This window comes from Gallus gallus, chromosome 3 (assembly GCF_016699485.2).
Source record: "Gallus gallus isolate bGalGal1 chromosome 3, bGalGal1.mat.broiler.GRCg7b, whole genome shotgun sequence".
NCBI classification, from domain to species: domain Eukaryota; kingdom Metazoa; phylum Chordata; class Aves; order Galliformes; family Phasianidae; genus Gallus; species Gallus gallus.
This window is the reverse complement of record NC_052534.1, coordinates 22,789,626-22,803,104: the sequence shown is the minus strand read 5'-3', so window position 1 is coordinate 22,803,104 and position 13,479 is coordinate 22,789,626. Positions and strand designations below refer to the sequence as shown.

The 13,479-nt window shown below is 37.2% G+C and overlaps 1 protein-coding gene across 8 annotated transcripts in view; it reads right to left on the bottom strand.

The window, feature by feature from the left end:
• Positions 1-2,602: 2,602 nt before the first annotated feature.
• The window catches only part of GLTSCR1L (GLTSCR1 like), a 45,878-nt gene continuing 35,001 nt past the window's right edge, over positions 2,603-13,479 (bottom strand). For all 8 annotated transcript variants that reach the window (XM_040697394.2, XM_025148872.3, XM_015283845.4 and 5 more), the window contains 6 exons: positions 13,174-13,262; positions 11,510-11,571; positions 11,234-11,379; positions 11,011-11,105; positions 7,669-7,771; positions 2,603-7,249 (listed from right to left, as the gene is read on the bottom strand). In XM_040697394.2, coding sequence (XP_040553328.1) covers positions 6,456-7,249; positions 7,669-7,771; positions 11,011-11,105; positions 11,234-11,379; positions 11,510-11,571; positions 13,174-13,262 — 1,289 coding nt within the window. In that variant the 3' untranslated portion in view covers positions 2,603-6,455. The remainder of the gene's footprint in view (positions 7,250-7,668; positions 7,772-11,010; positions 11,106-11,233; positions 11,380-11,509; positions 11,572-13,173; positions 13,263-13,479) is intronic.

The window sequence follows — 13,479 nt, the reverse complement described above, 5'->3', positions numbered from 1 at the left end:
GAGTCCCTCATTCCCAAGCACTCTGTATCTAACTTTTCACAGATGCAGACTTATTATTTGCCCCTGTTAAATAGGGCTTTCCAGATCCCCTACTTCCTAACTAATTACACCTTGAAAGGAAGGTGACATTGGTCAACCTTTGCGATATTAACCACACTTTTATTCTGTTTGCTATTTATCAGCATTAGTTACACCTGGCAATATCTAGCTGTGAAATGAACTACAGCAGTTTTCCAACATAGTTCTGCTCCTCACATAAAGGATATGCACAACACAACACATGCACCATCCCAAGTACGCTTAAAAAAGAAAAAAATAAAAGGTCTATTAGGTAATTAAAATAAATACATTTAGCTTCTGTGTATTAATGCATTTTGGAATTAGACTTTGGAATAAGTTCTAATCCGAAGTGCAGTCAGCTTCAAACTGAATTAAAAACGAATTATTCAAATTCAGTAAAAGCAACATTAATTACATGGCTTACAAAACTTAAAGAACTCAAGAGAGAAACAGAACACATACAAACGTCTGTTTTGTCAGTGCTGGCCCAATAGTTAAAAGCTGCAAATTAAGAAAGCAACAAAATATCCATATTTAGAATATAAGTCCCTTCAGTTCAAAACAATTTCTGATGCCAAATTGGGCTGATTTTTCTTTAACTATTTTTCTATACGCAAACAAATACACGTTGCATACAGCTCACTTAGAAGCTTACTACCTACCTCATTTATGAGCAAATTGAATTCACTCAAATATAGTGCAAAGCAAAATTTGTCATTGTAACATCAGAAGTTATTCAAAGAGTTTTAAAAACAGTGTTTTATGTGCCATCTAAAACTTTCAGAAGCTGTACGCTTCACATTTCTCTGAGCTAAATGCCACAGCTCTAAGCCAAGGAGAACCCAACTGCTGAGACAAAGCGCAGGGATGTACAAACGTAGCTCAAGAATGGCATGTATTATTTTAATTAGTTCAACCTATGCATTTACAGTTCAGAATTGCTATTTTCTGAATTTAACTTGAATGGCTGAATTTTAGTTTTCATCGCAGTAATCCAGATAGGATTTCAGCTTTAGAATTATTGACTATTTTAACACAGTTTTATAATTTTGGTCACCATATCATTTAGTAACGTTAACTACTTGCACAGATCGTGGTAAAACATCACTGCATGGTTTCACATCTCAGCATGTATGTTTAAGGTGAAGGTTCAAAGAGGAGAGTACGGTTTTCTATTTTAGAACAGTGTTGTAATTATCAAAAGTGTATGACGTCTAGAGAAAAAAATAGCAGTCTACCTAATACAAACATTTCTTTTGATCACCACTCTAATTCCATTCACTATATGATACTGTCTATCCAGGTGCTGAGATGTTCACCACCGTAGAATCTGGAAGTCCTTGCATCACTTTCCACTGAAGGACAAAGCAAATTTAGTGGATTTGTTTAAGAGAAGAATTACCATCATAGTCCTTAACTGAAAAAACTTTCTTCCACCCATTTCACCCAATAAGGTCCTAAGCACCAGATTTCTAGAAAGGCAATGTCAGCGGCCTGCACTGCATCTGGCCAGAGACAGCTGAGCTGTGTGAGGACAAAACTGTCTTAGGAAATTAACTGGAATGAAACATCATTATCTGGACAAGCTGTAATATTGACAAATGCATGGCAACTGATACAACCAAGAGTTCAGCACAGTTCTGAAAATTTGGCCCCTGGCATGACTGCATTATGCAATGAAAAAGCTATACAGACATAAAAGCTAGCTGAAGCATTAAAAGCCATTTGGATGCATCTGCGTGGACTAACTTTGCTTCCCCTTCAAACCACCAAATTCCAAAATTACTGTCATTCCATTCATTTAACATAGTTAAAATTTACCTCAAACGGGAACATTTCATTTTCTACACATTCATTTAAAAAAAAAAAAAAAGGAAAAATGGAATACACTCCTGCAGTACAAAAGCAGTAGTGAAGACAGAGAATGACATTCCAGAGTGCTGATAAACTGCAGATGATGGCACACACCTCAACAAAAGCTGGCTACACATTATACTAAGAGTATACTAGAGAAGAGCCTTACATTCTGAGCTAGCTTCTCTATTTGTTAAACATTTTTCCCCAACACACTGTATGCTGTCCCAACTCTGAAATAAGCCAGAGGTTCTTATGCTCGGCATTACAATGGGGCGATCTTATGATTTTCTTCTCACTATGATTTCTTCATCTTTTTCTGCCCTAGTACAGCAAGATTGCTCAAGTTTGCTTGCTTACCTGTTGCAAGTAGCTATTACGGATACTTCTTTTAAAACTTCTTAAATAAGCTATGTATTATCTCGCATGCTCAAGAACCTTCAGAAATTCCACCTTCAAGGAAGGAATAAACACAAGTCGCTTATCCCCTCACCCCAAAACCATTATTAAAAGGCAACTTAAAACATACCACGCTCTTCTAACAAGAAGATAATCTGAAGTGACCATGAGCTGCCCAGTAAAATGTACATGCAATGTCTCACAGCCCAAAAGGCTTGCCTTGTAATTTTACGTGGATATGCCAAAGAGGAAAAAAAAAATCCAACACATTTAGCCATCCTAACCCAAATAGAGATTAAAATAACATACAGTTGGTTTTATTCATTTTGTTACTGACTGAATCCATGTGAGAAGCTTTCAAAATGCAAGTTTATTTTGTCTTGTTGACAAAATAACTGAATACTAACCATAAAGACTTCTACCTTGCAACATGGCAGGCCCTAATCCACGATGAGAGGTGGTGTACTTCACCAATCCTTCATTTTCATTGCCTCCAAATATAAAGTGTTGAAGTTCCCAGCATAAGAGCTTTACTAGATCAGAATCTCAGCACGTTTTCTGAAAAATTCAATCACAGTAAGAAGTAATTACCCTTCTAGAAGGAGGAAGAAGCATTACATCATCAGCAATTAAAGTATCTTCTTCTCACAGCCAAAAGAAAGAAATGGGAAATACAGCCAACATGGATGAGATGGCTGGTTGACAAACAGAAACTCTTTTTCTACTATCTCCCTGAGCTATCAGGAAGATGATGCCGCTATTCTGTGCAAACAGACAGGAGAAGAACATCTCTCAGCAACCTCATCATAGTAAGATTTATAATGACAACATAGCAGGATCACTGTCAGTCCTGTTATTCTGGTATGAGTATTACTGTATGTATCGCTGTATGCTATGCCATATGAACCAAGCCTCAGTAGCGTACATTCAAAAGTTTCATAGAGTATGAAGAGTTGGCCTATATAATATTACATAATACAGATAAATTTTAAAAAGCAAGGAAGTAGGAATATTTTGCAACCATATTACTTAAAACTGAGAACAATCCTCTTTTGGAAATGTAAATATTCAACTTAGTTAAATCAAGACAATCACAGATACGCATTTTTCCCAAATCTTTGGCTGTATTGCAATGGTTGTTTCAATTTGTAATCTCCAACTAAACATTTCCTATCCATGGATTAACAATATATTTACTGACTTGTGTCTTTTAACAGTATTTATCCAACATAACAAAATAAACTGCAATTTGTTATACTTTTTTTTTTTTTACAAAACATTTTATAAATATTTTTACAAAATGTATACAAAGCAATTTCAAGTGAGACATACTTTACAAATGAAGGTATTTAAGCAAATAAAGTCCATACCACACTGACAATAAGTGACACATCCTCTTTAAGTGAAGTCAGTCTGTAAGGCCTCCCTAATCTAACAGATAAATTATACTAAAATCTTCAAAATGAACATCTTTTTCTTAATTGCCAGTTTAAAATTTGTTTTAATATTAGGCAGTATTAAATAACATTGAAAACACAATGCTGATCCAGCAAAATAATGAAAACATGTTTAAAGTCATGCACATTCACAATACTTCGCTGGATTCGAGTCCATATGATTAATCTAGACTTCTTCTAAAAAGAAAAAAACACAACAAAAGTACAATTCTTCCATTTCCTGCTTCACAACGTACCAGAATTCCTTTAGAACTGAATTCAAAGGAGTGAACAACAGAACATGATCAATCTAACATTTACCTTGCTAGGATCACTCAATGGGCTCCTCTATTAAGTAGTTCAGGGAAATGAGTCTGACCAGATCAACAATCATTACGTTTTGCAATTTGTCATTTTCAATGTCATTGTCCCCATCCGAAAATAAGATCCAATAGGAGACACGGGGCCTGATATGCATCCATTGCATATTCGCTGTACAGACACTGTACCCATTTTGAGGTGGCACAAAAAGCAAGTGTATCAACAAATGTGCAACTTTTTTCCTCTAGAACAGAATTAACTAGTTAGCATACAGCTGTGTAACTTCCTGTTTTTCTTCTCAGATAGTTTAGAATGGTTAAATTTCCAAAATCAAAGTGTATACTCATCAGAATACACAGCCATGAGCATACCATTAGATCTAAAAAGGCAATAGGTGAAGACTACATCGTCAGTTTCGCCTGTAAGAGAACAAATAACTGCCTGAGAGTCTATTCTATGGACGCTTAGCTAAAAATTTAAAACTGGCAATGCTTGTTATTACTTTGAATATTTTATACAACACTCGGGAATGTTGGGTTTTACAAACATGTACTTTAAAATTGGCACAATTTTTTTAAATGGCAACTAGTAATATACCAAAAAGAAAAAAAAAACAAAAAACCCCACCAACAGTATTTCCATCCACTTCAAAGGGAAAACGAATTTGGAACAAGTTCATCTTTCTCATGTTGCTTTTGAGATTTGGTTTCCTTTAGTGGTCAGACAGTGGACTGTAGCTCAATACTGAGTTGCACTGTAATCTTTCACTGTCACAAGGACATAATTCTGCTTTCTTCTACACTACTCAGCTGGACTGAATTACATGACAGCAAAACTCTACCTTTTGTTTTCCTTCCTGGCAATCTAACTGACAACCACAGTTTGTCATAATGAGCCTCGAGATTATGAAGACTGTAATCATTAAGTCTGGAAAATGACCGGTAATTTCTAAGAAACTGGGGGGGAGGTCTGGGGGAGAACATAAGCGTATCTTAGAAATCACAAAAGCTGTATCCTTCTGAGCAGACATATGTAATACATGCACGAGACTATGGCAGCGTATTTATGTGCACAAAAGCACTCATGACCAAAGTAAACTATGAAAAAGCAGCATGGGCAGCAAAAAAAAAAAAGACATCATAGATTAGAATAAATAAATAAAATAATAAGATTCTATCTTACCAACATGACAGCAAGCCAAATGCAAACCATGCAATAGTTTCACTTGGCTCTACAATATGAATTAATAATTACACACTTTCAGATATGTTTTAACAATGGGACTGCTGATCAACTTTGGTCTGTACATATCTTGATAATTATGACTGCTACAGTGGATGCTTCAACATTCTCTGATAGCAAAAAAGCAAAAAAACAACCAAAAATAAACACTGGCCTTGAAATTTTTTCAAAGTAAGGCTCATGTCCTCTTAAAATATAAGCTACAAATATCTTAACAGTTTTCAAATAAAAGTGCTTTTGACACTTGGTCTAAAAATTAAAAAAAAAAAATAAGTCAAAGAAAAAAAAAAACAATTAAAAAATTATACCACTTCAGAAAGACTCAAGGCTGACTACATCCAATTATAAAATGCAATATCTCTTGAAGAAGAGTTAATATATATGTAATATATATATAAATTCATGGCTCTATCATGGCCTCAACCTGTACACGAGAAGCCATTTACAGGCTTCCAATCTACCCTCCTTAGTCAAGCATTTATTACTTCATATCATGCCACTGTGACTAAGACCATATAATATCATCTCACAGACTAAACTTACCCACTACAAATATATCAAGGACTAGTTTCTGCTCAAAAAGCAATAGAAAAGCACTTTAAGTTCAACTTATGAAACCTTGTTAACACAGTGATGACATCCTTCCAACTTAAGACTCCTAGAACACAGATTCCATTACAAAGCAAATTATCACTTCTGAATAGAGGTACAGTGGGTTTTCCAGAACAACATAAAAATCTGATGGTTTGTGGAAAAGGGTAGGGGAGAATTGTTGCTTCCATCACTTTTTAAAAAAATGTTTTCTTAATAAATATATCCTTTCAAATGACTGTGATTGTCAGTATATTACCATATTACATAGGGCCTAACAACCTGCAACCTTGTTACGCTGCAGGACTGCACAATTATCAAAAGCACTATCATAATAATACTTGAAATAGTAAGGCCCTAACAGACTGCATTCTAACAAGGATTAACTTTACTTGGCTATCTCACTGTAACCACAATGAGTATTGCTCTCAAACACAGAACAGAATCTAGTTCAGAAAGGTTAACCTTAAATGTATGTCAGGCTGTACTTGTGGTGTCATTCACATTTGCTCCTGCTAAGAGAAACATAACTTTTCCAGGGTATTGTAACTATTAACACTCTAAGATACTATTTACAGCTGCTTCTAAAACAGAGTCAGTTTCTACACCTTCACTGTGGTCTGGAATAAATTTTTCCAAGCAGTTTTCCTGTGAAGCGAGAGGTGAAAAATTAGGAAATTCTAAGTCAACAGAGCCACTGCTCGATGCCTCGTTTTGTGTCGGTCTCCCAGTTTTTTTAAGTTCCAAGATATTCTTAAATGTCGTTTCTAAACTCTTACTCAGCAGTAAGTCTTGCTGGGGTTCACTGGAGCCTTTCATGTTATCAGGATGTAAAACCTCATTCTTTGGAGGGCTCCTCAGAGTTTTGTCTTTGAAGGAATTATTACATGTTAGCTTTGAGAAAGACTGGACTGTATTCCTTGATATTTTATTGTGTGTTCCATGATTGCCTCTTGATACAGCTTTTGAGAAGTCTTCAGAACTCAAAGAATTTTCAGCTGACTTGCTGAGAACTTTGCCAGCCATCTTTTCTTCAGAAAGGGCCTTATATTGGCTCCCAGAAGAACAATTAGCTTTCTCAAACTTTAAAGCTTTAGTGAGGCTCTCCGATTTTTTAGTAGTTCCTTCTTGTGACGTCAAAATGTTGTTAGGCACTAGAGGAAGTTTATTGTGATTTGTGGACTCTGCTGAGATGGATTTTGGTCGGTCTCTGGCTTGGGTTTTGGTAGTCTGACTTCGAGAAGGTAATGTTTTGCTAGACTGATGGTCGCTTTTGCTGGTCTGTGCTTCGTCAGCTGTTTTATCAAATTGTTTGGCAGAACAACAAAAATCAGCCTGATAACCATCTGAAAAATTAAGCAGCAACATTTTACTTTACCTACATTTACTAAAACCACGTTTAACTATTTAGCATATGTTTACAAAAAAACTGTTCCACGTTTCTCTTAGTACTGAAATTCAGGTAACATCCACAGTCTAGCAATTTATGTCTTTAAGAAATGTGCATATGCTTAAGAGTAGGAACTTATCACTGAATTAAGCAGCACAGTATGCAAATAGTGTACACAGCAAAACTATACTAAAAGCACTGCAAGTATTCCAAATGTGGTATTAGGAAGACTAGTATTTCCATCTCCAAAATTGCACTATCACACTTCCTCTGAATATTTTTTAAAACAGCTAACAATCAGTGCCTCGCTGTAGCTAGAGATATTTTTTAACTATCAATGCTATGCTTAAGATTCAGAAGCTAACAATCACTTACCAGGATCCACTAGTGCAAGACGCTTCTCCCGGGTCAGAGATGCTCTTTCTTCCTGGTTAAACATCCTATCAATCATAACCATTTCTGCAGATGGATTTATCCGCTGCAGGGAAAAGAAAAAAAAACACCTCTGAAGCCACTCATATGTCTGTACTAAATCAAAACACTTATAGTTTAGTTACTTTTCAATGGCTTACATATATATGTGTGGAAATCATCCATAATTCCACAGCATCTTCAATGATCTTACAATGATCACAACTTTTCCAATTCAACAATAAAGTATTATTCACATTTTATTAAATTTAACAACTGGAATAACTAAACTAGCTGTAAGTATTACAACTTTTCACAACTGAATACATTTACTGCTGAGTGCTTTTCTTAGAAAACATTACATGCAGTAAAGTTCAGAAGGAAAAAAAACAGCAAAAATCTTGCAAGTGAGACCACCCCATGATCTTGTTTCTCCCCTGCACTCCTCTCCCATTAGTACTGGTATTTTCACGCAGTTTATGCTGAGTTGTATTTTGCAGACCATGCTTTCACGCCAGAAGATGCATCCATCACAGAAAAAATCTCACTGGCTATTAAGTCACAGCACAGGTAACTAGCTCCAAACTTAAAGATTCTTCCACGTAACTTCATCCAAAATGACTAAATGGGATATACCATACAATGTTCCAGATGCTAAAAGAACAGATTTTCACCTCTATCTCCCTTTTGCATCTGCAATTACTTGCAAATATATATGGATGGTAACTATCTTTTAAACAGGACTGCCAGATTCCAAAGCCATGTTAGTTGTGACACATCTACTATGCAACCCTATTTTACTATGTATTCCTGTACCTAACTAGAATGATTTGAATGTCTTTTATACCCAAACTTTGAATTTTTCTGAACTTGAAAACTATTGTGTCTGAAGCCACAATGAGATCTCCTGATACTTCCAAAATACATACTTCAAGTAGCTCTGTGCAAGCTGGATTTCTTTTTACCTCAAACCTGGGACTGTGAAAGCATTCACAGTAGCATTTTAGTAGCATTTATGACAAAAATAGGAAACTCCACCCAGTTTCTAAGAAGTAATGATTTCCTAAATTAAAATGAGCCACCAGTGTGCCCTTGTGGCCAAGAAGGCCAATGGTATCCTGGGTTGATGAACATGGCCAGAAGGTCAAGTGAGGTTCTCCTCCCCCTCTACTCTACCCTGATGAGACTGTATTTGGAGTATTGGGTCCAGTTCTGGACTCCTCAGTTCAGAAAACACAGAACTTCTAGCGAGAGCCCAGCAGAGGGCTGCAAAGATGATTAGGGGCCTGGAGCATCTCCCTAATCAGGAAAGGCTGAGAGACCTAGGACTGCTCAGTCTGGAGAAGGAAAGACAGAGAGGATCTTATCACTGGTGATAAATGACTCCCAACCATTAGATAAGTGGATGGGACCAGACTCTTTATGGTTGTCCACTAGAAGCACAGCCTGTTCAGAGCAAGTGCAAAGTATAAGTATAAACAAACAGCAGAAGTTAATGTGTCCTTAATGTCTACTGAATTTATATATGAACAGCAGCCTCAGGCAGCATGTAAAATATGAACTCAACATAAATCACTGATTTTGAGATGTGAGTCTACACTGAAAAATCCAAGTTGGTCCCTGAGATTGCTTGTACAATAGTAAACTGTAATATATACTGTAATTTATACTATATAAAATAGTATATGTATATATATACATACACACACACACACATATTTTATATATATATATATATATATATATACACACACACACAATTCTATGATGTTATGATTCTATGTATATATATTGCTCGGGTTGGAAAAGACGTTAAAGATCACTGAGTCCAACCACAACCTAACCATCCTATCCTAACTAACAACCCTCTGCTAAATCACATCCCTGAGCACCACATCCAAACAGTTTTTAAACACTTCCAGGGATGGTGACTCAACCACCTCCCTGGGGAGCCTATTCCAGTGCTTAACAACCCTTTCTGTAAAGAAGTGTTTCCTGATATCCAACCTAAACTTAATCTGGCGCAACTTAAGGCCATTTCCCTTCATCCTGTCACCTGTCACCAACGAGAAGAGGCCAACCCCGCTCTCACTGTAAGCACCTTTCAGATATTGGAAGAGAGCAAAAAGGTCTCCCCTCAGCCTCCTTCTCCCCAGACTAAACAGCCCCAGTTCCTTCAGTAGTTCCTCTTAGGGCATATTCTCTTCAGCCCTTCACAAGCCTTGTTGCCCTTCTTTGGACCTGCTCCAGCACCTCAATGTTCTTTCTGTACTGAGGTGCCCAAAACTGAACAGAGTACTCAAGGTGAGGCCTCACCAGTGCTGAGTACAGGGGTAGGATTACTTCCCTAGTCCTGCTCACCACACCATTCCCGATACAAGCCAGGATGCCATTGGCCTTCTTGGCCACCTGAGCACACTGTTGGCTCATGTTCAGCTGACTGTCCATTAGTACACCAAGGGCCCTTTCCATCAGGCAGCTTTCGAGCCACTCCTCCCCAAGCCTGTGGGGTTGCCTGGGGTTCTTGTGACCAAAATGCAGGACCCAACACTTGGCCCTATTGAAACTCATACAATTAACCTTGGCCCAACAATCCAGTCTATCCAGGTCCCTCTGTAGTGCCTTTCTCCCCTCAGGCAGATTAACACTTCCTCCCAACTTGGTGTCATCTGCAAAGTTACTGAAGGTGCAACTGAAATCCCCTCATCAAGATCATTAATGAAGATGCTAAACAGAAGTGGCCCCAGTATCAAGTCCTGGGGGACACCAGCCGCCAACTGGATTTAACTCCATTAACCACAACCTTTGGGCCTGGCCATCCAGCCAGTGTTTCACCCAGCAGAGTGTACGCCCATCCAAATCGTGGGCAGCCAGCTTCTCCACAAGAATGTTGTAGGGGACAGTGTCAAAGGCCTTACTGAAGTCCACGTAGACCACATCGACAGCCTTACCTTCATCCACTAAGTGGGTCACCTTGTCATAGCATGAGATCAGGTGTGTCAAACAGAATCTACCATTTGTAAACCCATGCTAACTGGGCCTGATCCCCTGGTTGACCTTTAACTGGTCCTTGATGGCTCCCAAGATTATCCGCATATATATATATACACACAGGATATAGGAGTAATATATATATATACATACATACGTGTGTGTGTGTATACTTCTTTATATACATACACATAATGATATATCATTAAAGAATATTAACAAAATTAACTGTAATGCCAGCTCTCACCTTCCTGTACTATTTTTACAAACTCAATCACATCATATAAACATTTCTTGTATCCGCATTATGCTCACCATTGCATCTTCTATAAGTAAACATCTGTATTTGTTCAGCATAGCTTGTGTCCTCTTCAGTAGCTGTGTAGCTACAGATTCAAATTCACTGTCCACTATAAAGACAAAGAACATACTTTCAAACACTGTACTTCAGTAACATGCACAAACTTTCAAATGTTCCCTTTCTAATTGCTCTAAATTTAATTACAACCTCAATGCCAATTTAAAAGATGGAAATTACCTTTTCTTAAGTCTTCCTCAGTCGGCAGTGATCCCTGGCACACATGATATGAAAGGAGTCTCTGAACTGCATCATTTAATGATCTGAACTGACTTTTATCCGGTGTCACAGCTTGCATCTGATCCTTCTGTAACTGCTGTAACATACTGCAATGGCAATTGATATCTATAATTAGCACATAGTCTAACCATAGCTTATATGCTACCACAAACTAAAGGGAGACGAAAGTTGGAGAAAATATCTGTAATAAAATTACAAATAAAGATAATGACTTACAAAGCTCCTTTAGTTAACTGTTTAGCAGCAGGTCGTTTCTGTCCGACTAAATGACCATCCACCTAAGTCCAAAGTAAGAGACAAATTATAGCATATCCCTTCCTTTGCAAAGCTCACATTTCAGCATTTATTTCCGCCAGCTATGTGTACCAATACTAAGTGCAGTCACCAAGCAAGTATGAACACATTTAACCATCTCATGTTTTCATAACGTACGTTAACAATGAAATATGGAAGTCATTTCTCTTAGATCACAAACAATCTCGTTTACAGGCAAATTCAACTGCAGTGCTTATACATTCTTCGCTAGGAAAAAGGCTGGTTATCAAACGTAGCAGGTGAAAAGCTTTCTTTTCTTTTGAAAAGAAATCTGCTCTCAGAAACTGTCTTCCCCATGTCACCTTGTCTGATACTGATGAATTAAAGTATTTGTCAGGGAAGTAGGCTAAGGTTGCATATGTAAATTTTCAAAAGCCAAAGTGTTTAGCTGAGGGCTGAAAGCAGTCCTAGAAAATTTTTCAGTGTTAACGATACACATATAACCATCAGATCTGTGTCTTCTGCTTTCCTTACACATTTATGAAATCATTTTGCAGCAGAATGCTGTCCTAAAACATGTGGTTCTCTAAGGTTGGTAGAGACTCAAGTTCCAATTATATGAGAGGCATTACTGCAATCCAAATATTCTCCTGAATAAGTTACTGTGATTCAGAGGGCTTTTGTTTAATATAAACTATTCTTTTTTTTTTTTTTTTTTTTTTGGCAAGACACTAGTCAACTGGCTAACAAGATCAGTCATAGAAGAAAAAGCTACTTTTGATTTAAAAATAGATTGGGTGAAAGCCCTTTTAAGTACAGAACATCCTCCTTACCAAAACATGAATGGCATGAAGCAGACACACTGAAACAGTACTCTGTACCACCATTGCATAGAAAGCATTCACCCTCACATAAGAAAGCAAATCCGACCAATAATTAAAAAACCAAGCTGAACTTATAACTGAGCACTATTGTATGCTCTGTACTACATGTATATCAGTCAGTACAGTTACAGCAATGAACAGAAATTGTAAATCAGGTCCTTCCCCTTTTTTTCTTTCCTGTGATTTTGTAATTTAGCTCTATCCTCAACTAAACCTGCATCTCCTGGCCTAATTCAAGCCCTTACCTCCTATCCTCAATTGCTCAGTCTGGGAATGTAACAATTGTATCTTCTCTCACAATTTACTTGCATTCTACAAAAACTGGCCTCCCCTTCTAGACCCAAACCCTGGAAGTACTGTTAAAGTTTTGTACATAATTCTCTCACACACGGGAAAACTTCTGGTGGGAAATGAACATATGCTAAGGAAAGAAGACAATGCAGTAAGAATCAAAGGCTAGATGGAATTTTTCTGTTCCTCCTCATAAACCATCCCCACCCAACCACGTGCACAATAGCTAAGTTTACAATAAGTAACAGTATGCCTAACTCATCTTCAACTAAATGAAAGAACTGTGATGTCATATCAAAGTATCTTCAGAAAGCAACAGAATCAAACTCCACTGAACAAGGACATCTCAAAACAGCATTTTCAGAATATCAACTGTCAAAATACTCAATGTTTGCTAAGTCAACTTCACTAAAATTTAAAGGGAAACATACAAATGAAAATATTCTCTACCTGTAAACACTGAACTGAAGATGATCCTACTCCTTTTTCTTGTGATGTTCCGAGAGATTGCTGTATGATTTTTCCTCCAGAGTCCTGCCCTATAAAGAATACATTAAAAAGACTGTCATCCTAAGCAAGAACAGAACAATTTGATGTACCTATCCCAACCATTCTACTTGAGTTTTTGGCTTTTAGGTGAAAGACACCTCACACACATAAGAACACTGATATAACTACCCTGGGGACAAACTGGCATCTAAAAATGGAACAGGACTGATACTCTGCACTGCAAACTACAGAAAGCCTTAAATATAA